The following is a 24,107-nucleotide window of genomic DNA, read 5'->3' on the forward strand; positions in this document are numbered from 1 at the left end:
GTCTTTTAGCAGTGCTCACCGAATGCAATTGGCGCAGTTGCTGTTGTTGCAGCGGGTGTTTTGCTGGCAGCGGAGAGTTTGCTGCGCGCAGCTGGCAGACTGGCTGGATGGTGGGTGTCAGTGACACCTTCGCATAAGCAATAATATTGCCAAAAGTTCAAAATTCGACGTTACGAAGCCTTTTTGTTGTAATTGTTGGTAAAAAAAACAATAAATAAATAAATAAATACCGAAAATTTTCGCAAAATTTCACAACATTGAATTTTTGCTGCTTTTTAGCGGCTGAGCTTTTTAATGACTCAAACTTTATCTAATTGAATTATGGGAAAATTTTGTATAACTTTTTTTTAATAAATTGATTTTTTTAATATTTCCTATAATTTTGTTTATTTGTTTTATTGTATTTTATTAATTTTTGAAAATTATTCTATACATATTTTGTTTTTTATTTTTTTATTTTTTTATATATTTTAATATTTTTATAATTTTATAAATTCTATTAAAATATATGCTATTATATAATTTTATTTTTTATTTTTTTAATATTAAAAAATAAATTTTAATATTTTTCATAATTTGTTTTCCAATATATATTATATTATTTTTTCAAAACACAAAATATTTTGTATTATAATTTTATTTTTTTCTAATTATTTTATTATATTTTAACATTTTTATAATTTTTTTCTATATATATTTTAATATTTTTCATAATTTTTTTTCTATATATATTTTAATATTTTTTTATATTTTTTATATTTTTTTATATATTTTTTTATTTTTGTAATCATTTAATACTCTTTTTATCCAAAAAAATTTTGTGTCTTAATTTTGCTCTAAATTTGTTAAAAAAAGGAACGCTGAAACTTCACGTTGAAGTTGACTTCAAACAATCCACATTTGCAGCTTACAATAAAACACACTTCAATAATTCGACTTTACTTTCAATATACACACACGCACTACTTTCAATATTAGCGCTAACCTTTAATCCAATTTTTTTTTTTAATTTTTAAAATTTTTTTACCTTGTAAAAGTATGCGTTACAGGAAGGCACCACATTTGTCATTTGTGCAACAGAGCAAAAAAAAAATGTTATTTGTTTACATAGCCATACAACAGCATATGTATGTATGCATGTATGTATTTCATAATTTTCTAATTAGAACTTTATTGCTGACCCGTTATGAGCGTAACAGAAAGTATTTGATCACGAGCAGCGCAAAATAATATTCCAACACATCGCGGCTAACATCCAATGGTGACGACACCAATGCGCCATTGGGTCCAATAAATGGAGACGCGTTTAGTGGTAGGTCGCGGTACCGTCGTCGTAAAATTGAAATTGTATTTGCGCGCGATGTTTTTTTCTATCTGTTCAATTGCTACCGAAATAAGCAATTTAAAAAGCGAAACCGAAAAACAAAAAAAAAAAAACGAAAACGATGCGGAACAGGCGTACGAATAGGCGATGCGAAAAAGTAAAAATGTTTCGGAAAACTCGCAAATATCCGGCCGCTTAACACACACCCGCTGAACGAATTAATCCACGTTTATTTGCAACAACCGTCTTTTGTCGCAGTCATAATAAGACTAAACATCTCGCCGAGACCCAGTACAAATGGTCTGCGATTCGCGCGCTTCGCGAAACCCACAAGCAACGGCGGCAGTAACATGCCAATGCAATAGCAGTCACAGCAGTGGCTAACATCGTGAGCGAATCTACAGCCAATCAACTCAATGTTGCAGTTTGCACTTTGCGCTGTATGTGTTACATGTATGTATGTGTGCATGTACGTTTAACTTTTAGCAGAATGTCTATGCTTGCTCCCAGTGTGGCGATTTCTGCGAGCGTACCGGTGAGCGTGGTGCTCTTCGGCCGTGCCAGTCGAGTAGTAGACGTTGTCGTGTGCGCATACACAATCAAGCTTCAAGTTCATCCACTGAACTTCAAAGCTTTGCTGCCAAGCAACCATATCTATAGCGCTGTGCAGTTACTCGTTGGCGTACATCGTCATCGACGCCACCTTCAGGTTCAAAAACATTGGGGCTCGAGCTATGTATGTATGAGTATGTCTGTTTTCATTTATTACACGCTGCACTGAAATATACTTACATGTTTATTTTCACTCTCTCGCTCTCTTGTTCTCTATTTCTCTCTCTGTGTCTCTCTATCTCTCGTTTCATGTCGACGAGCTTATAAGTGAAATGCTCAAGTGAAACAGTAACAAAATTTTGAGTTCCGGAGCGCCTTTAGTTCCTCATATTATAAAAAAATATATGTGTACCTTTCCAATGTCAAAGCAAGAATAACAAATAGTTAAGTCCAATTTCGGGCGTTACTGCCCTTCTCAAAGAGAACGTTGATTGCGCTAAGTTACTTTAAATTTTAGATTTTGTTATGACAAAGGCTTGAACTCTCATATTAACGAACTCAATCAATAAAATGCGAGACTAGCTGATTGTGTGGATAGTTGACGGCCTGGCCAGTCAAACCCGGAAGTATAAAATCCGGGGTGTTTCGCCTGTCGCTTTGGGAGCACACGTCCATGTGGACATGGAGAAGTACTTGGACCTTATCCCTTACTTTCAACAGCTAAGGATGAACTATTGAAGAAAAGTGTGTTTGGTTCTACAAAACCATGTTGAAACCAGTAAAGTCTTATGATGCATTTGTTTGATAGAGGGCGCTATGTAAGGCCACACTCGCTAAATACCCCGAACGTGTTCTAAAAACTTACTCCGGTTGGTTTTTTCTCTAAGGACATACCTGCGGAGGATATGTGGGTGCATAGAGTCACTGGAGAAAAGTAGTGAGCGTTTTCACGGATATGTCTTGAAAAGGGAAGGATGGAAGGGGAGTCTTCAGTCGTGTTCGTTGGAAAAGCTGCTACCTTGACCTGCGAACCCATCATTAAAAGTTACGTTTATAACGCGAACCGTTTGCTCCATGATCGACGTCTGTTGCCGCTGTCATGTGGAACAGACGTCAAAGCAATACATAACAGAAATATTGTCTTATGTGACTGTTTTTGCTTCGCTACTAACCTTACCAACTTGCGAAGCCCTGTCGGTAGCTTCAGCATCCCTCTTAGGGCCATTGAACTTACTGTGCCTCCTCATCGCGACATGATAACAATCAGTGTCTTTCAAGCAGAGATGGCTGCTATCAACGTAGCCGGGGATTTACCATTCCGACGTCCAGGATTGTAATGATTATGGAATAATTGATAATAACATTACACATGTAATCTGAACACAAACTTAAGTTTGAAAGATTCAAATCCGGACTTCCACACTGCCAATCAGTTCAAGCTATGAAACCAGGAAAATAACTTTTAAGCCACTCCAGGATAGTTTTTGCCTTGTGGGCTGGAGCAGAATCATGCTGGAGGCTTCAATTCTCTCCATCGAAGAGATTAGTGCTTAAGTGCTTCACCACGGCTTCTAAAACATACTGCTGATACACTATATCCCCAGTTTTAACTCTGTTTCGCAGAAGTGAAGAAGTGTAACGCCTCTAGATGAGGCTACCCACTAAACCATTACAGCAGTGGAACCTCCTATATTCCTCATCGTGTGCATTGAAAACTTTTTAACATAATTATGACAAGACTAAGTAAATGAACAGCTTACGCGCTGTCCGTCTGTCTGTATACGGCAACTAGTTCCTCAGGTTTTCAGATATCGATCTGAAATTTTGCACATGTCCTTTTCTCCCCAAGAATAAACTGTTCGATGAAAATCAAATTCTTATATGGAATCTTTAGAGTTTGTGAAACAGCAACAGAGCAACCGTTTATTTTTATTTATTAACATAGCGTTTTTAATGTTACAATTTTTTACATAGGAGTTTTAGGTAACACAACGGACCGAAGTTTTAAGCTGTCCAACGTATATCGCTGGATAGACGATGGATCTCTTTATTTAGCCTAATCTACCCCCTCTTCCAGCAGGTGGCAAACCCGGCGGGCACGATGTACCTGCGGCACCTTCGGGAGGGGAAGACTCCCGAGGTGGTAGAGGTGGCCAGAAGCAGAGTCAGGGGAAGCAGTGAATCCCTTGCAAAGGAGCGTAGCAAGACCAAGTCTGCTCGCTCGCAAGGCAGCGGGACTCGTAGCCTAAGTTGGAAGGCTGGAAGGGTCCCGTCCTCTGCGCAAGAAGAGCCGTATGAGCTTGCTCTAGGTCTGGTTAAGAATCAGAACCTGGGCCTCAGTATCTCAGCCTGGCACGTTGTTAGCAGCAAGATCGAGGAAAGGGGCTGAAGACTAAACTTGTGCATAGACGACGAGTCGTACAAGTATGTCCGAGTAGCAAACTTCCTCTTATACTATAGGTATAGTGGTCCTGAAACTATACAAGCCTACAACGGCCACCGGGAGCTAGGAAGCGGATGAAATGCAAGTGAATGAGGGTGCTACTCAACCCACCGACAGTAAAGTGGAACAGGTTGCAACTGTTGCGGCTTCGGAAGTCCCCCACGAGAGGACTTGCGCTAAAGGAGGGGAGCTACCCTCCACGCAAGAACTTATCGAGAGGCTAGGAGACCCGATGGATGGCAGCACCCTCAGAGGCTGTGGATAGACTGGTAAGGTACTGCAGGAAACACAGGCTGCCCCTAATCATTGGACATGATGCGAACGCCCATCATATGGAATGAGGCAGTACGGACTGCAACGACGTGAGTCTCTTTTATAGTATAAAATAAGTAGTAACTTAGCTATAGAGAATGTGGGGTGTGAACTCACCTTCAGTACAATAAGCAGGAGAGAGATGCTTGACGTCACCTTGAGTAAGGAGCCCTCCTTATCGGATCATAGAATCAGGCCAGGCAACTCCCCGCAGACGTAACCCTCGGAAGGCAAACAGGGATACCTTATGGGATTTGCTGATTTTGAAAGAGTCCATCAAAACGCGAATCACTACAGCTGCCCCCTAAAAGCGACCACAGGCAGGCGCAGCTGTCCCTGGTGTCAAGAAAACTCTCAGGAAAAAGCTACGGAGGCTGTTTAACAAAGCGAAACTTATATAATAAGGAGATTAGATCTGTAAAACTTTAGGAGATTCTGTGAAAATGTCACCTCACACCAAAAGCCTGCTATGGAGTCCGTTGTGGACGACCTTTTAGCACTGCTAACCGACAATGCGACCCGCTGCCAAGGGTATGCGGACGACATTGTAATTATAGTCTCAGGAACCTTACACTTGTGAGCAGAGAGGTAGAGATAAGCAACATGATCAAATATCTTGATCTCATGCTAGATCCCACTCTGCTGTGGAAGCAGCATGTTGACCTGATCTTTGGTCAAGGCTACTAAAGCAATAATGGTATGCAATCGGATGGCTGGAAAATCCCGGGGCTGCAAGCCAAGGATGATTAGGTGGTTGTACACCAAGATTGTGCGGCCAATAATTACATACGGAGCCCCAAAAGCTCGCAGACTTCGGTAGGGCTCCAACTATCGAAGTTGCAACGACCACTTGTCCGACGGCAGCACTTGAAGTCTTGATTGAACTCACACCGCTTCATTTAGTGATCGGTCAAGTAGCCAAGTACACACATCTACAAATAACGGCAGAGGGGTGTGGCAAAGGTAAAGTAATCTCGTCCCATAGGATGAACGAGATATGTGGCACTATACCATTGGCCTTTTTCCAGGCAGAAGTCTTTACCATAAATCGGTACATAGAGATAAACCTTCATCGCAACTATCGCAATGAGCGGATAACGATACTTAGCGATTGTCAAGCGGCACTAAGAGCGATCCTCTCCTACGAGATCAAATCGCTACTGGTACAGGAGTCCAAAGAACGGCTGAACAGCCTAGTGGAACGTAACCAGGTGCACTTCATCTGGGTGCCCGGTCACAGAGGTATAGCCGGTAACAAACCTCGTCCGCTTTGATGCTTCCACCAACATAGTTGGACCCGAACCCTTCACTGGAGTGGGTCCCCATACCATAAAGGAGTTGCTCCGCAAGGAAGAAGAAGTAGCCAGAGAAAGGCATTGGCAACAAATACATTGCATGCGACATGCCAAGTTGCAAATGGGGGGTACAACCACAGCAGGTTTAAATTTGCAATTAACCTCCCTAGGGACAAACTCAGGCTACTGGTCGCATTTTACCCGGGCCACTGCAAGCTGAATAAGCATTTACATAACATGGGCCTATCCTCTTGCGTAAACTGCCGGTTCTGCGTTAGTGAGCCTGCTAATCGACTGCACAGCAATCTATAGACGCCGGATTAAGGTCCTTGGATCTATGTTTCCGAATAGGGATCGCATCGCCTCACTAGTACCCAGCAGAATATTGGACTATATCAATATGCTGGGGCTATGTGAGTCCTTGTGATTTAGGAGAGAGCACAATAGACCTCAAGCCTAATCTATAAGGAGTAGAGGCATGGACGTTGACATCTGATGAGTCGACGTTACGAGTTTTCGAGAGAAAGGTTCTCCGAAAGATTTATGATCCTTTGTGCGTTGGCCTCTGTGAATATCGCATTCGATGGAACGATGAGCTGTACGAGATATATACATTGGCATAGGTCAGCGTATGAAAAGACTGTGGCTACGCTGGCTAAATCCTGTCGTCCAAATGGATGAAAACACTCCAGCTCTGAAAGTATTCGACGTAGTACCCGACGGGGAAGCAGTGGAAGAGGAAGATCTGTACTACGTTGGAAAGACCAGGTGGAGAAACACATGGCTTCGATTGGAATCACCAATTAGCGCCACGTTGCTAACTACTATTTTTCCGATTGATTTTAGCTAAATCTCCAAGGCTTAGTGATGGTCACAGCTTTGGTTAAAACTGGATCAACACAAACAGGTCCCCCCGTTCATAACCCCATATGAATTCACTCAAAAAATTTGAAAACAAAAAAACCATTGACTGTTTTTTAACACACTATTTATTACATTAATATTATATGTATGTACGTACTTCAGAATTGTGGTCAATATAATTACAATGCTATTGTAAACAGATCTGGTATTTATATTTATTTTCGTACATTAGCTATGACATTTTTGTCTTGGGGAGGTGGATTAGATGAGTTATTGAGCAAAGCTGTGAGTGTTGCATGCGATGAGCTTAACGTGCTAGGCTTTGCAAGTGGATTTGCATCGCTGGAGCTGGTGGCTATATTGCTGCTGCCAACATTAGCATTATTTTTATTGTTTTTGTTGAGAAAAGTGTTAATCGGCGAAGCTGTGCTTACTGTGTTTGTTGAGCTCATTGCTTTAATACCAGTAGCACTGTTACCGCCACTATTGTTATTCTGTGCGGCAATACCTTGGAGCAGAGCATTTCGTAAGTGACTATTGCCTTGTGTGCCGGCACCAACCGAAAAGGAGTTCGTAATCAAACCTCGGCTCTTTATGTTTAAGTCCACAAAGAACAGCTTCATCTTTTGTATCATAAATTCGGGCACCGTAAACGTATTCATAATACTGATATCAATATTTGCTTTGGTCCGATATAGTTCATGAGTTTGTTTTAGTTTGCACACTTCTTCATATATTAAAAATAGAAAGCGTGAATTACGATTTTGTGCCGCTATAACATTTTGTGAACTTAACCAATCGCGATCTTCATTATCGGGCAAGTAGCGTATTAATTCTGGGTGTTTGCTGGCCAAACGTTCTTTTCCATCCGTGCCAAAACCAAAAGCTTGGTTAGCCTGTACATCTAACACAAATTTAGTTGTTACTGAGATATGTGCTGTATTCCAGAAAATTTGTCTACGCACAGGTGCAGGTGCAGCAGTTAATGAGCCCGGTGTCTGTATTTGCCTCTGTTGATTTGACGATGAGTTAAGAATCGTTTTTACATTTCCCGTACCCTCTGGTATATTAGAGACAGCACTTGGATTGACTGTCTGTAGCTGTTGTTGTGCGGCGACTGTTAGTAGTTTTTTGGCGGGTAATTCACTAAATTCCACATGTTTAGGTGGTGGACGTCTGACTGCGAAACGCAAACTGGTTGTCTCACCAACAGGATATTGTGGTGTAATATTTTTGGTACTAACAGAAACACAAGCAAGCGGCTGCTTTAAAGTGCGATATGGATTATATTGTGCTTTAGCGTTCTCCAGTAGTGCACAGGACATCTTTTGAAGCTAAAGAATATGATTTATAAATTGATAAAATATACACAACGTGAATGTTAGAAGTGCTTACAATCTCTTCAGATACTACGTTTTGTCCCAAATTCTCCTTTATGTTCTTAAATGCGGGTTTAAAGTATGTCTTCAAGTACCAAAATTTATTTAAGCATGTAGAAAAGATGAAATTGAATTTTGATTTTTAGAAAATTAGATATGTGCTAGGTACCTCCATATAATGTTTAATAATGACATCTATTTCATGGTCAAAAGATTGTTGCACACTAATGCGTAAGAGTTCGAGCGAGCGCATAGCTGATTCAGCAGTTGCTCCTGTGCCGCTAACTTGCACGGGACAGCTTAAACGTTGTCTCAATCGTTGAAGCATTGTTTCAGCCATATGAGGTGTGGTCACATATTTCTACAAATTAAGCACGAAACTATAATTGAATATTAATTTTGATGCGATTATTGAATTTCACTCACAGTGGAATCATTTGACAGGATGCTGGTCATATTTATAGTATTAACGTTATTAACGCTTGCCAGTGTTGGCGCGATTGATTGTTGTACTGCTTGTTGGGTTGCTTGGCTTTCTAATTTCATTGCTGGGGGACTCGCTACGCTTGTAACCATTGAGTGTGTAGTTTGATTGGAACAGTTGGAGTCATCCGAAGATGATTGCATGCCACCAGGTGACCTATTAGCCTCCGTTGAAGAAGCGGAAGACGATCCAGCATCGCTTAAAATTTTCCAACTGCGTTGAATTACCATGTCCGCTAATTTTTTATTGATCGTACCACTTTGGAACTTCAGATGTAACTTTTACATCACTGATGTGAATTTACCTCAATACTAACATGATATGAAGAAATATGAAAGTTCTGTATCGATATTTTACATCTTTTGCTCTGCTAACCAGGTAACTCTCACATTTATTTACATATACAAATTAAACAGCATATCCAGTGCGCAGTTGCAAACAAACAGCATTTCATCCCCAAAACAAAACAACTTTGTGTCGTAGTTATATATATGTAAATACAAAACAGTAAAAACAGTTTTAAATAAATTGCTATTGGAGCAATTCTTCTTCGCATACTTGAAGACGGTAGTATGGTTCACCGATTTCTAATTTACGTTCCTCATTAAGCACTTTAAATAACTCCGCATTGTCACCGTCATCCATATTTTCCTCATCATCAATTTCAATTGTATCAAGAGAGTTACTTTCTGTGGTATAAGAGCTCTTAGTTGAATGTTTATGTTTTAAACCTGCTAACTTGGCATCAAAGTCATCCATATAAATAATTGGATCGCTGTAGTCGATAGGTCGTTCGTAATTTTCGTTTACTTCAATTCCAAGTATATCGGGGACCATAAATGCAAACAGCCAACCGACTAAAGGTGTAGTACCGTAGGTGTAACTGGACTCTTTGTGATAAAACAACCAACCATCTAATTGAGGTATATTTTCTGACCAAAACGGATATCGTTGGAAAGCTTCTGAAATGTCAGCAACATTTTCAAAATCATAGCGCGGCAGGTATTTAAATGATTTCTTATTATATGAATTAGTAACACAAAGTTCAGGACACTCTTCGAATTTCGAACGTAACCAAAAGAAACGAAACTGTGCTTCACAATGAACCAACTCTTGATTGCCATACACCAGCGCATCCAATACATAAAATGTATCCTCACCAGCTGAATAAACGCAATCCAGTATTGTGCTCATTTTACTACCACGTGGACCACTGCCACCGGGTAATAAACTAGGAAAATACATACGCCGACGACCGGCTTTAGTATACATTTCAGTGCGTCCACTATATGTCACAACTAAACAACGTTGCCCTTTTGGACATGGTACCAAAATCCAATCATCTATATTCTCAGGACGCTCTCGTAACCATTCAGATAACTGTAGCGAATACTCTGTACCATCTGCATCTTGCAATGCTCTAGAGCTTTTTTTAATTGGAGCTGATTGTTTTCTTTCCTCGTTGTGTTCATCCGAAAAATCTATACCACGTTTTAAATCCTGTAATAGCAAACGATTCCGTTTCTGCTCTTCCAATAATTTTCTACGTCTTTCCTCTTGTAATTCGGTTATGACTTTCCCACTTTGCTTATATAAATTACGAAACATCTTTCTAATTTTTTACTTTTAAAACTATATTACAAATATTAAACAATAACAAACATTCAACTTAACTCTGACATTTTGACTTTAATTTCGAAAACACTGTTGCCAGCTCGAAGTTTGACACGCAACTAGATATTTTTTGTTGTTAAAAGAATTTTATCCGGTACATTTATTAATTTGACAAATTCATAATTTTATTCATTTGTCTAAATTTTATTTATATTAACAAAAACAAAGACGGAGCGTAATTGTAGCAATCTCTAATTCTATTCGAATTGTTTTCTATTTCGAAATGCTGAAACTATAAAATATTTTGTAAACCCAGATTTGGCAACACTTACTTCAAATTCGAAATGTCAAATTTAGCCGGTTAAGAGCAGAGTTGCACTTTTAAGTTTTTCAGTACAAGTTGTACCAGCAAGAAATTCCACTATAAGCTACCTATTGGTTAATTCAACGGTTAATTACCCTATCGCGCTACCACATATTCCTTTTAAGGTTTCTGAGCTTCTAAAAACCCTAACCGAAAGTCATATGTACGTGTAATATTAACATACTAGCTTTCTTAAGGGGTTGGCGAAAATCGAAAACCTATAAAGTGTCATAACTAAGCCGTCAATAAGGATATTAAAGTGAAATTTGGCACAAAGGATCGCATTAGGGAGGGTCATATTTGGACATAATTTTTTTGGAAAAGTGGGCGTGGCCCGCCCCCTACTAAGTTTTTTGTACATATCTCGGAAACTACTATAGCTATGTCAACCAAACTCTATAGAGTCGTTTCCTTAAGGCATTTACATATACAGTTCAAAAATGGAAGAAATCGGATAATAACCACGCCCACCTCCCATACAAAGGTTATGTTGAAAATCACTAAAAGTGCGTTAACCGACTAACAAAAAACGTCAGAAACACTAAATTTTCCGGAAGAAATGGCAGAAGGAAGCTGCACCCAGACTTTTTTTAAAAATTGAAAATGGGCGTGGCGTCGCCCACTTATGGACCAAAAACCATATCTCAGGAACTACTAGACCGATTTCAATGAAATTCGGTATATAATATTTTCCTAACACCCTGATGACATGTACGAAATATGGGTGAAATCGGTTCACAACCACGCCTTCTTCCAATATAACGCTATTTTGAATTCCATCTGATGCCTTCTCTGTATAATATATACATTAGGAACCAATGATGATAGCGGAATAAAACTTTACACAAATACGGTATTTGAGCTGAGGTATCCTTTGTGGAAAAATTGTCGTGATCGGACTATAACTTTTCAAGGTCCCTGATATCGAACACGAAGAACTCAGTGCCTAACCTAACCTAACCTAATTTTTCACCGAAAATATCGGTAAATCTCTCAGAATTTAATTCTAATTAATTTTACAGCAAAATAAAAAAATATGTAAATGACAGATAATGAAATCTCGATTATCACTTTATCATGCGAGAGTATAAAATGTTCGGTGACACCCGAACTTAGCCCTTCCTTACTTGTTTTTATTTATTTTCAATATTTTTTCGGTCCTATATTTGGGATAAGAAAGTTGCTATTTTGAAGGTAATTTATCAACAGCAAAATTAATCGCCACAGACTGCAAAAGATAACAGGTTTGGACCATACTATAAAATGGATAAAGCATCTCCCAACAAAGCTGCCGACGTTTTAGCGTGCCACTATCGATGTGCGCGGCCGGGTGTTTTCCTGCTGAACCATATTCCTCTCCTATACACCAAAGCTGACCGCTTCAGGGCAACTGAATCCTTCGGAATGTGCAATTGTTGAGAGTATAGGTTCAAAGTAAAAGCTTGCTGCCCCCTGCCAGCTAATAGTTGATGATTCCCTGCCAATCTCACTAAATATATAGCCAAACCGACAAGACAGCCAATTCTGGCTTTGCCACCGCTTATCCCATCTGTGAGCGACTCGACCACAACTGTTTGTGATTGACTTTAACTTAAGTGACCCCCACATTTTACAACCACTAACAATGCGCTTGCGAGCAGTGAGCGGTATAGTGAGCGGCATGACGGTCGGATAGGGCGATTTCAATTTATTCGATATTTTGGACAGTTTGATTTTCAGAGAGAGAAGAATCTTTGACATCAAAATTTCCGAAACGGAATTGACGAAACCAAAATAGCGCGTAATCGGTTCTTACAGTTTCAAGGCACGCATAAATATAAAATATGGCTTCCTTTCTCTCTTGTGAAGTCCATCTTTGACGCGTACCCAAACAATATTTAGTCAAGCAAACAGAAAAAAACGTGTCTGAAAATTAAGTAAGAAATCTTACCTAAACTACTTAAAGTCAGTTGGAAAGTCGGAAACCCCTATGACGTATGGATTTGGCGCTAAGGGAAGTATTGACATTTTTCAACTGCAGTAGTGTGTCAATATCCAAGGGTTGTTGGGACTGCGTTATCAGAATGGACCTGGATTTTTATCAGTTATGACGATATACGGCAACTAGGCGTGCTGATATACAGATTTCGTAATGGAAATTTAACATGTCAGAATAAAGTTATTCATCAAGCTAAAATTGGTTGTACCGGCTCCTGTAATGCTTTCCTAACCATTTAGCTTATGAGATATGTAAGTATATTAAATTTATTAGGTGCCACGCCCACTTTTTACAAGCCTTCAAACCATAGATGCTTTGTTTCTTATAACAAGTAGTCTGGGAAGTCATCAAATCATCTCGTTGTCTTGACCTATATTTCTCTACGTAGAACACCATTAATAATCATCAATTCCGGTATCCCCCACTGGGTTCTGCCATAGAATTCGTGTTAATGTTATATGAATTTTGAACTTCCAAATCCGTTGTGCAAGCTGCCAAAGCAGGGGGATTTCTCGATATATGATTATGGTTGGCTTACTGTGAGCTCCTCTGCTGACGTACCTACGGTATGAGCATAAAAACTCATGTGGTTAGGCATTTAAGCATAGATTGTTAGTACAAGGAGCGTTCCAAAGTAAATAGGAACAGGTTTTGAATCTAGCGCCCCTGCTGGCGCCAACTTTATGCCGACTAGTGTGTTAGAATCTGCTATCTTTATCGATTGTCCAGTAATGGTTGGTGATTTCATGACATTTCATCGATTGGAAGTGAAGTTATTGCGTTTTAAGTGTCAGTATGCTTGTGTTATCGGTGCGAAAATGGGCTTCGAACAAAGGACCAACATTAAATTTTGTTTTAAAATTGGTAAAACTTTTACCCAACCTTTCAATTGATGAAACAACTTTATGGCGATGATTGCCTATCCTGTAGAAGAATGCACGAATGGTTTCAACGTTTCCATAGTGGTCGTGAGGACATAAATGACGATCAACATGTGGGCCTATCAAAATCCGTGATCATCGGAAATTCCATCGAAACTGTGCGTGAATTCATCAAAAATCAGCCGAAATCATTATTGAAATTCATGGTAATGGAATTGAACAGCTCCTAAACATCGATTTACCGCATTTTGACCAAACATTTGGGCTAACGAAAGGTGTGTGCACGGTTTGTTCCGCACAAATTGACTGACGACCAAAAATTGCTCAGAATCCAACATTCGAAGGACGATTATTTGACCAAAATTTACATTATAACCATTAGCCATTCCCCGTATTCCCCTGATATGGCACCGTGCGACTTCTTCCTTTTCGGAAAAATGCATTTGTCCATGAAAGGAAAGCCTTATGCAGACGTAGAGGCCATTAAAAAGGCTTGCACCGGCATACTGGCGGCCATACCGGCCAACGAGCTAAAACACTCGTTCGACATGCTTTCGGACCATGCAAAAAACTGTATTGAAGCAGGAGGAGACTATTTTGAATAAAATACATTGATTTTGCCGAAAAACCATTTGCTCTGTTTTTTTTTAAGTTCTATTTGCTTTGGATCGCACCTTGTATGAATGATTATTGAATAGCGCCAAGATACCCGCTAAGTCGTTAAAGGGACCATAGGCACTCAGAATTTATGAAGGGTTTAGTGCAAGCCAAAACCTCTTCGATACGGGACTGTTTATTGGTTAGTTACAGCTAACCATTGTATCTAAAGAACTTTATTATTATCCGCAACCTGCGATCTGTACGGTACCCCTTATCTGCGAAGCACATTATAAATCAATCGATTAATATTTTGATATTTATTTTCTTCTGAATGCAATATTTGTAAGAAGCGAGAATAGTTTTTCTTATGAAAAGCCTTGAAATCCAACGCAGAAAAACTCTTGCCAACAAGTGCTATTGCGAACTAGAGTAGGCAATTGAGAAGTAAAGTCCTCTCTCGACGAACAAAGACCAAACTCTACACGTCACTCATCATCTCCGTCCTGCTAAATGGTGTAGCGGCATGAACGATTACTACATTTGATGAATCGACGTTACGAGCTTTCGAGAGAAAGGTTCTGCGTAAGATTTATGGTCCTTTGCGCATTGGCAACGGCCACTACCGGAGTCGACAGAACGATGAGCTGTATGGAATACGAATGGATGAAAATGGTCCAGCTCTGAAAGTATTCTACGCAGTTTCCGCCGGGGGAAGCAGATGAATAAGAAGACCTCCACTCCGTTGAAAAGATCGGGTGCAGGAGGACCTGACTGCATTTGGTATCTCAAATTGGCGCCAAATTGCGAAAATAAGAAACGACTGGCGCGCTGTTGTAAACTAGGCTATAACCGCGTAAGCGGTGTCTACGCCAATAAAGAAGAAGAGTATATATGGTCTTAAAGTTTTCTTTGATAGGCTTCGGAAAGGTGCGTTTGAATTTTCTATCCGCTCATGCATTCGTTCGCCTGTGTGTGTACCATATACGAAGTTGTATAGGTTGAAACATGATATAGGAGAGAGTTCAATGATAATAATTTACACATCTGTCGGGGTATGTGAATGCAAGTGGTGCATACTATTGATCGGACCACCGCGAGGTCATAGGTGGGTTGCAAAAAGGAAACAGAATCGCATAATCTTTAGGTCTCCTGATGCTTTCCGTCTGCTACCCACAGAAATATATGCACATGTTGAATGAATGGAAGCCACAATATATATATACATATATATATATGTATATATATGTATGTATGCATGTACATATGTATATAGGCATACAGATGTACAAATGTAAATATTTTATTTGTTGAAAGTAAAAACTGACAGTAAGAGAACTCGAACAGCCCACATTATAGACGCTTCGCAGTTCGTCTGCAATCCACTATAAGCCGAACGGGCAGCAATTACTACAAGACACACACGCTTCCATCCACAGAAAGGCCGTGCGGAGCACTCATGCGCCAGCCGAAACGAAGCCTCCACAGGCGTATGCGTGGAAGTGTGTCAAGAGACAGGCCAGCGAGATGGCAGATTGTTATACGTACTGTACTCTTTCGTAGAATTTACAGCGATTTCCATCACAACAACAATAAAAACTATTGCAAGCACAGCAGTGAAATGGGAAAACACCGACAAAACTGGATGTTAATGCGATCGTTGAAAAACTGTCCATACACGAAAATACGACTTGCGTGTATGTATGGGTGTGTAAGCGGTCTCATGTGTGTATGTGCTCTTGGATAGAAGTATTCTGCTGTGATATTTTGGAGCAATTGTCAGTTGGAGGACGAACGTTGAAGCTTTTGGTTCGCTGTCGAGTTTTTGCAAAATAAATATACCAAAGTTCCTTAGTAAACAGTGAAAATAAGCTGAAAAAATGAGTTCCGTGGTGAGTCCATTAAAGTGGTTATATTATTTGTCGTGTATTTGGATAGTGTTTGTGTGTCTGTGTGTATATTTAGTAAATAACAAAATTCTCATTCTGCATTACAGGACGAAGATCTGACACCTGAGCAAATTGCAGGTAAGTTGTTTTCTGCTAATCCGCCCAAACATTGTTAAGAGTCTTTATTTCATATTTTATAGTGCTCCAGAAAGCCTTCAACAGCTTTGACCACCAGAAAACCGGCAGCATCCCAACTGAAATGGTAGCGGATATTTTGCGTTTGATGGGACAACCCTTCGATAAGAAAATTTTAGAGGAACTTATTGAAGAAGTGGATGAAGATAGTAAGTAAAACTCCGGAATATTTGGAAAACTTGTTAAAACAAAAAAAAAACCTACAACTTCGGCTGCACCGAAGCTATAATACCCTCCCCAAATACAAAAGATTCCATACAAGAACTTGATTTTGATCCGTCAGTTTATATGGCAGCTATGTGTTATAGTAGTTCGATCTAAAAAATTAAATCCGAAGATTGTACCGTTACTTAAGCAATAATTTTTTCCAAATTTCGAAAAGATCTCTCATCGAATAAAAGAGTTTTCCCTACAAAAATTTAATTTTGAGCGGTCAGTTTGTATGGCAGCTATATGTTATAGTAGTTCGATCCGAAAAATTTCTTCAAAGATTGTACCGTTATCTTAAGCAATAATTCGTGTCAAGATTTCGTGAAGATATCTTGTCAAATAAAACAGTTTTCAATACAAAAACTTGATTTTGATCGATCAGTTTGTATGGCAGCCATGTGTTATAGTCCTCCGATCTGAAAAATTTCTTCGAAGGTGGTACCATTATCTTAAGAAATAATTCGTGTCAAGATTTCGTGAATATATCTCGTTGAATAAAAGAGTTTTCGCCACGAGGACACGACTTTTATCGAGCTTACTAGTGTTCTAACCTCACTCCAGGAACCCAATAGTGAGTTCAAGCTTAGAAAAAATTTCGCAAAGCCAATACACACATACACATTTATTTGCACTTATACATATTTTAGTCTCTAATGCGTATCTTTTTGCCTTCACTCTTCTCTCTAGAATCCGGCCGTTTGGAGTTTGAAGAGTTCGTGCAGTTGGCTGCCAAATTTATCGTCGAAGAAGATGCTGAAGCCATGCAAAAGGAGTTGCGCGAAGCCTTCCGCTTATACGATAAACAAGGCAATGGTTTCATTCCAACAACTTGCTTAAAAGAGATTCTTAAAGAGTTGGACGATCAATTGACCGAGGCTGAACTTGACATTATGATCGAGGAGATTGATTCGGATGGCTCTGGCACAGTGGACTTTGATGGTAAATTTTTAAATGTTTATCAGCAATACAGGTGCAATATTGGCATTCTTGTAGTTATATGTATGTACATGTGTGTTTGTTTTATTAACGGTAAATTGCTTTCATTAATAGGTATGTGTGTGGCGTTGTGGCACTTGTGGCTATAATTAGGTTTTTATGATCCAAATTTTTTATTGCCGCAGACATTCGATCGAAAGCTTCTGTCATAAGCAATAACAACAACGACTTTTGCGTCTATGGGTGCGAGGGCGTTAGCCGATTATTTATTTTCAAATGCGTTAATTAGCGTTGTTCGGCTAATTAAAAACAGTCGACATGTGGAAAAACAACAATTGAACAAAAGTTTTTTATGTGAATAATATGAAACGGTTTATAGTGTGAGAGATTTTAGTCAGATACAATATTATAGTTGTTGGCTGGTTATTTTGCAGCAGCTTTTCAAAAAGTTTAATTTTTGTGGGAGCGTTCGCTGGAAATTAGGGGGTGGCGTGCGTACATTTATACATACATACATATGTGTGTGTGTGTTGAAAATTTTCCTCCTATGCTGTGAATTTTTGGACATACATACATATGCTTATGTGTTTAAGCTAACATATACTACCTACACACATATTGATGAGCAAAGCAATGTTGGAAATGGGTCGCTTGTATATCATTTTCTCGACATAATTGTTTACATTCGATTTCGAAAAGAGTTTAAAGTTGTAAATAACGGTTGTAACAGAACACTTTAACTTTTCTATGATACCCTTAACAGAAAAATAGGTTTTTCATACCAGAACTTGATTTCTATCGTGTAGTTTGTATGACAGCTATCTGCTATAGTGGTCCGTTATCGACGATTCCGCCAAATAAGCAAGCTCTTAGTAAGAAAAGAACGACTATTAAGTCTTAGAGCGATATCTCAAAACCTGAGGGACTAATTCGCATATATATACATAGACAGACGGACCGACGAACAGACGGACTTGGCATAATCGACTGAGCTTGGGCAAAAAATAGTAAGACTTTGTTCATGTTTTAAAATTGTTAATTTATTCTTCAAAATCTATGACGTCCTCCATAACGGAATCTTCTTTAGCCCTGATACACTTGTGTCGACCTTTTTTCCAATCCTCGAAATAGTTTTTAAAGGCAATTTGCTTTCAATGCGCGTAGCGATTCATGTTTAATGTCTTCAATTGACTCAAAACGGTTACCCCGGAGCGGTCGCTTGAGTTTGCTGAATAGCCAGAAGTGACGCGGAGCTAAGTCAGGCGAATACGTTGGTTGCGGCACGATACTGGTTGAAAATTTTACGAAAAACTCACGAAGAATCTATGATATATGCCACGGTGAATTATTGTGGTGCAAAATCCAAAAGTTGTTGGCCCATAATTCTTGCCTTTTTTCACGAATAGCTTCGCGCAATGACGAGTAACATTCAAATAGTATTCCTTGTTTACAGTTTGGCCGCTCGGAAGGAATTCGGAGTGCACCACACTTCGATAACCTAAGAAAACTGTCAACATAACCTTAATTTTTGATCTTTTTTGACGTGGTGTTTTTGACTTCGGCTTTGTCACGAGCGATTCGGGCGATTGATCGTCTGTTTTCAGGTCGTAAGCATAAATCATTGCCAGTTTTATGACATCGTGATAGTCGGAAAACATTGTTTCACAGACGTTAACGCGAAGCTGTTTTTCGAAGAAATTAGTGGTTTTTGAACCATTCGTGCCTTCAATTTTTTTAGGTTCAAAAGATCTTTCAAAATGATTTTCATTGATTCTTCCGATATTCCAACGATGCCAGTAAGATCTCTGACTGTTTATCGTCCATTCTCAAGCATCAATCCATTTATTTTTTTGACGTGTTGATCATCAGTTAATGTTGCCGGTCCTGGACGTGGTCCGTCGTCAACGCGTTCTCGCCCCTTATTGAATAATTTGTGACAATCAGGAACACTTGCTTGCTCCAATATTCTGAGTTCGGCGCCATATATTTGATCCCGTACACTAAATTTAATGAATCTTCTTTGTTGCATAATTTCACGCATCGTAAAAATCTCCGAATGCAATTTATGTGGTTCAGAAAGACAAGCGTATACTAATGATTACTTGACAGTCATATCAACCCAGAAAAAATATATATGAAAAAAATGGCTTTTCGCGCGAAATTTGAAATAATAAGACTTACTATGATTTGCCCACAGTCTCCGAAGATTCCTTCTCGGTGTTACAAACTTCCTAGCAAACTTAATATATCCAGTTTAGGGTATAAAAATGTTGGGTAGGAATTTATGGTATCAATTTTCATTATTCGACGAAACCGTCAAGGGGTTGCAATCAAATTTGTTTCCTTATTAACTTATATCATAGGTCATAGAATCACTTAGTGGTATTGCCATGTTTTACTTCATATAAGCGATGTTCATATTCAAATTAACCCAAATCATTTGGGTATGAGGAAAAAGTCAAGCACAGAATCGGAAATATTTATATAACGGATACTTGAAAATTTTACATTATGTATATTATATGGGGGTAGAGGTAGTATTGACCCGTTTCTAGTAACAGAAAAAATATTCTATTTCGATTATAATAACAGGGCAAATATTCACTATGAATTACATTAATAAACTTCATATATAGACCGATAGTTTGGGTAACAAGTCAGCCATGCCTATGTGTGGACCACATAGTCCGTACCTGGGGGCTTGAGCAGATATTGTCCGATTTCAACTATTTTTAGACGCATTTTCACAATTAAATTTGGTTAAACTTGGTTGAGCAATCTAAGATATATTCTAAGATATTCTAAGATATATTAATTCACCTAAAGGTGGGCGGTGACATCGCCATTGTTTAAGCTTTATACCGATACCTTTGGAACCTTCAAGTATAGTATTAGGTTAGTGAGTTATCGTACTTATAGTAGTTTTTTAACTAACAACCGTTAGGTGAATAAAACTATATATTATATGAGCACCCTGTTTCGGGAGTTTAAAAGTTACTGCCAACATCGCTGAAGACAGTATAGAATTAGAATTTCAACTGATTGCTCTTATTTTATTTTTACAGAATTCATGGAAATGATGACCGGGGAATAGATCTAATCTACAGATCTAACATGCCTTCATACATACATCTGTACTTCCTTATATAAATATATGTAATGCTTTGTTTATATTTTAAGAATATATCTTGACCAGTAAAAAGTCGGGCCCTGATTCGTGACGGGTATTTACCGTGTCTTTGCATTATAAAATTTCATTAATGAGGTATGACATATATGTATGTATATATAAATATATATACAAGTATGTATACCAAAGATGTCTTTTTCATATACATATGTAAATGTATTCAATAATCGTTCTTTATAGCCATTATCAAAATTTTACACGCGTCCACAAATTGTATACATACTTACGCTTAACTCTGTTACCAAAAATATTGATCATAAAATAAAAAATTTAAATAAAAAAATAAAAAAAAACAAATAATGAATTGTATGAATTACAATGAATAATTATTATTTTATAGAAATGTTAAAATAGTACATAAAAAAGTAAGGTGGAGCTAAGTTCAGTTGTTATCGAACATCTTATACTCTCGCAATTTCCAATGATCAAAGGCGGGGAGACAAAGCTTTATATTACATAACAACAAACATTAACCTCGGAAACGAAGCTATAATAGCCTTCACAAAATAAAATATTCCTTACATGAGCTTGAGTTCGATAGCTAAGATGGTATGGTCTACCAAACTCAGCTATCGTCTTCCAAGCGGAAGTACTGATCCTAGAGATGACCTATGGAGTTCTGCTGAATAACCACGGGTGTATACAAAGTGCTGTCATTACACAGGTAGCCAGGTGGTACTGTTAGCCCTGTCACAGTCAAAGATAAACTTTAGCGTCAACAAATGTAGGAAGGCTTTAAGCTCACTAGCACGTCAACTTCATTTGCCGATAATTTGGGTTCCCGTTCAAAGGAACATTTTTGGCAACGAAAAAGCAGAGGAGTTGGCCAATTCAAGAGCCTCTCTAGTTGAGTCTGATGCGGTGAAAATACCATGTCTGCTGGGAATGGTAAAGAGGAAGCTAAATACGCAATTTGTACAAATAGCTCAAAACAGACGGAACTCCACACACCAAATGGAAAACAGCGAAATAGATTTGGAAAAAGTATGACAAGAAAATAACGAATGACTTCTTAAATAGGTTCAGAAAACGCATATTTAGACTCACAGTCACCATAATGGGGCATTGACCATTTGGAGAACACGCGCTAAAAATAGGAATGCTTTACGAGGTTTAACAATTAAGTAATGAGACTGATTATATTGCCGCGCTTGTGGTAAACCTGTGACCTTGAAATTCCCTTTTTCCGGCATCCCTCCCCTCTCCATTGATATACATATGTACCATCGCTCTAGCTTGTTTAGTTCGCCTGCTGCGTCAAGTTGAGTAGATGTGTGTTTGTAGTGCTCGTCACGAAAATGGAAAAACGAAATCAAGAGCAACGCGTCGCGATAAAATTTTGCGCCAGATTGGACGAAACAGCTTCGGAAACGTACGCTAAAATTGTAAGAGTGTATGGTGATAGTGCTCTTAGTCCGGAAACCAAACGCCAAAGCTCACAATGGTTGTCTCCGCGCGCCCCGTCCGAAAAAAACTCGCATGAGCAAGTCGAAGGTGAAAACGATGATTATTGCCTTTTTTGATAGCCATGGAATCGTCCACAAAGAATACGTTCCACTGGGGAAAACTGTGAATCAGGTCTACTATTACCAAGTACTCGAAAGATTGCGAAAACGAGTCAACCTTCATCATGACAACGCGCCGTGCCACACCGCCCTCAGCGTGTCCCAGTATTTGGCCTCTAAAGGGATCGCCGTGTTGCAAGAGCCACCTTATTCGCCCGACATGTCTTCCTGTGACTTTTTTTGTTTCCTAAAACAAAATCGGTGGTCAAGGGAACCCATTTGAGTTGATTACGGACATCCAGGCGGCCGTGACGAAGGTACCCGCGGACATCCAAGTCGAAGTGTTCCAAAAATGTTACCAAGCATGGAAAACGCGCTGGAAACGCTGTATAGCTGCCCAAGGGGACTACTTTGAAGGGGATGGCAGAGTTGTATGTAGAATAATTTTTAAATCTACGTTTTCTATGGAATTAGTCTCATTACTTAATTGTCATACCTCGTATAACAATTTTGTCGTAGCTGCAAATTCGAGAGAAGTAAGGAAACGATTCAACACTAGTGTATCAAAATGGCGCAGTTTAGCACTAATTGAGCCCGAAGCGGTGTTACCCTTAACCTTGTACCTACCTTGTATGGCTCTTTGTTATTACCTCAAATTGAAAATCTTTCTATACAAGCACTTGGTCCGGATCGTTCAGTTTGTATGGCAAGCTAAATGCTATAGTTGTCCTATATCGGTATTCTGACAAATGAGCAGCTTCTGGAGAGAAAAAAAAATCTCAGATTTATATCTCAATAGCTGAGGGATTACTGCTCCGAGGTCCACTCCTCACTCCAACAGCAAAGCGACGATATGTATGAGCGACGCATTGAGCTCGCAAAGGTTGCGCTTAAAAGGGTATCTATCCTCACTAGATACGAGGTGTGTTCAAAAAGTATCGCTAATTTTGAATTTTCGCGGGTTATGTTGGTACTCATGTCTCTCACTTATGCCTACAAGCTCGGCCATTTTGAATGTTCATTTAATTGTTGACAGCTGCTTTGCTTGCACGTGTTTTGGATCGACTTCGATTTTTACCTTTCAAAGAAATTGCACCACGATAACGCTCTGCTCACACATCGTTGCTTGTGCGCGACTTTTTGGCCAAAAACAACACACTAATGATGCCGCAGCCACCGTATTCCCCAGATCTGGCCCCTGTGACTTTTTCTTGTTCCCTAAACTGAAGAGGCCCATGAAAGGACGACGTTACGCTTCTCTTGACGAGATAAAGACGGCATCGAAGGAGGAGAAGATAAAAAAAATGATTTTTTGAAGTGCTTCGAAGATTGGAAAAACCGTTGGCACAAGTATATAATATCTCATGGGGATTACTTTGAAGGGGACAAATAGATATTCATGAATAAATAAATAAATTTTGAAAAAATTCGCGATACTTTTTGAACACACCTCGTACAGCTACAAGCTACTTGGGTGACAGACTCGCTTGGTAGCAAGAAGGGGTAACCTAACGTCGCTCACATCGGAATGGGCACGATTGGATACCTGTTGTCATCTTGCCTACTAACACTGGATGTAAGAACCTCGCCTCCGACAGGCTTCTGGCCTAGAGTAGAACGTAGGAGATATACTGAAGTAATTTCCCTTAGCAAAATTCATCTTGCCGCAATCAGGAGTTCTTAATGAACATTGTACAATAGGCTTAAAGCTAAGCTGAGGTTGAAGCATCCAGGCTTTTTCTCCTTCTTTGTTCAGCTTTTGCAAGACTGAGGTTGCAATATCTCTGCGGGCATACCTTCAGCAAACTGGAGACATAACTGAAACAAACATTAGCTGCTCAACAAATTTGTAAGCGGTCGGTACAAAGCGTTCCTTTGATAGAAGGTGGGTCTTTAAGTTCAATTTTGTAGCAATCCTGGGTACCACAATGGACTGGCTATAAGCCGTTCAAGTGAGATCCCTGTTAGGATCGACCATTCAATCTCTTCTACGAATTAACTAATATTTAAGGCCCTAAATTTCACATTAAACCCAAAATGGCCTACCGCCTAAATGAGAGCATGACTTTTGTACATACATACATATGTACATATG

At 39.1% G+C, this 24,107-nt stretch overlaps 4 protein-coding genes across 6 annotated transcripts in view; 1 reads left to right on the top strand and 3 right to left on the bottom strand.

Moving 5' to 3' along the window:
- LOC105225270 (ecdysone-induced protein 74EF) overlaps positions 1 to 24,107 on the bottom strand; it is a 168,453-nt gene that overhangs the window by 134,816 nt on the left and 9,530 nt on the right. The window contains exon 1 of one of the 3 annotated variants that reach the window (XM_049458799.1): positions 1,182 to 1,664. The exons of 1 other annotated variant lie outside the window; for it this stretch is intronic. The gene's annotated coding sequence lies outside the window, so the exon portion shown is untranslated. Of the gene's footprint in view, positions 1 to 1,027; positions 1,665 to 24,107 lie in introns of those variants that run through there. One more of the 3 variants, XM_049458798.1, reaches the window with a different exon arrangement.
- Positions 6,893 to 9,168, bottom strand: LOC105225275 (uncharacterized). The gene is made up of 5 exons (XM_011203670.4): positions 9,029 to 9,168; positions 8,596 to 8,964; positions 8,339 to 8,530; positions 8,186 to 8,254; positions 6,893 to 8,124 (listed from the first exon to the last, which is right to left on the bottom strand). The coding sequence occupies exons 2-5, from the start codon at positions 8,881 to 8,883 to the stop codon at positions 7,006 to 7,008; spliced, it is 1,668 nt and encodes a 555-aa protein (XP_011201972.3). The 5' UTR covers positions 8,884 to 8,964; positions 9,029 to 9,168; the 3' UTR covers positions 6,893 to 7,005.
- LOC105225274 (snurportin-1) lies at positions 9,133 to 10,362 on the bottom strand. The gene has a single exon (XM_011203669.4). It carries the CDS (start codon positions 10,259 to 10,261, stop codon positions 9,185 to 9,187), a length of 1,077 nt encoding a protein of 358 aa, XP_011201971.2. The 5' UTR covers positions 10,262 to 10,362; the 3' UTR covers positions 9,133 to 9,184.
- Positions 15,828 to 20,502, top strand: LOC105225272 (troponin C). Its single transcript, XM_049458802.1, has 5 exons — positions 15,828 to 15,979; positions 16,084 to 16,114; positions 16,177 to 16,320; positions 17,069 to 17,320; positions 20,383 to 20,502. Exons 1-5 carry the CDS (start codon positions 15,968 to 15,970, stop codon positions 20,409 to 20,411), a joined length of 468 nt encoding a protein of 155 aa, XP_049314759.1. The 5' UTR covers positions 15,828 to 15,967; the 3' UTR covers positions 20,412 to 20,502.

This window comes from Bactrocera dorsalis, chromosome 5 (assembly GCF_023373825.1).
Source record: "Bactrocera dorsalis isolate Fly_Bdor chromosome 5, ASM2337382v1, whole genome shotgun sequence".
NCBI lineage: Eukaryota > Metazoa > Arthropoda > Insecta > Diptera > Tephritidae > Bactrocera > Bactrocera dorsalis.

Excerpts from the sequence above, each read along its gene's own strand:
- LOC105225275 (XM_011203670.4), bottom strand. The coding sequence starts at position 8,883 with ATGGTAATTCAACGCAGTTGGAAAATTTTAAGCGATGCTGGATCGTCT. Across the intron at positions 8,255-8,338 it reads TTATTAAACATTATATGGAG|ACATACTTTAAACCCGCATT; the intron begins GTACCTAGCACA and ends TGGTACTTGAAG. Across the intron at positions 8,125-8,185 it reads ACGTAGTATCTGAAGAGATT|CTTCAAAAGATGTCCTGTGC; the intron begins GTAAGCACTTCT and ends CATATTCTTTAG.
- LOC105225274 (XM_011203669.4), bottom strand. The coding sequence starts at position 10,261 with ATGTTTCGTAATTTATATAAGCAAAGTGGGAAAGTCATAACCGAATTA.
- LOC105225272 (XM_049458802.1), top strand. Across the intron at positions 16,115-16,176 it reads GACACCTGAGCAAATTGCAG|TGCTCCAGAAAGCCTTCAAC; the intron begins GTAAGTTGTTTT and ends CATATTTTATAG. Across the intron at positions 16,321-17,068 it reads TGAAGAAGTGGATGAAGATA|AATCCGGCCGTTTGGAGTTT; the intron begins GTAAGTAAAACT and ends TCTTCTCTCTAG.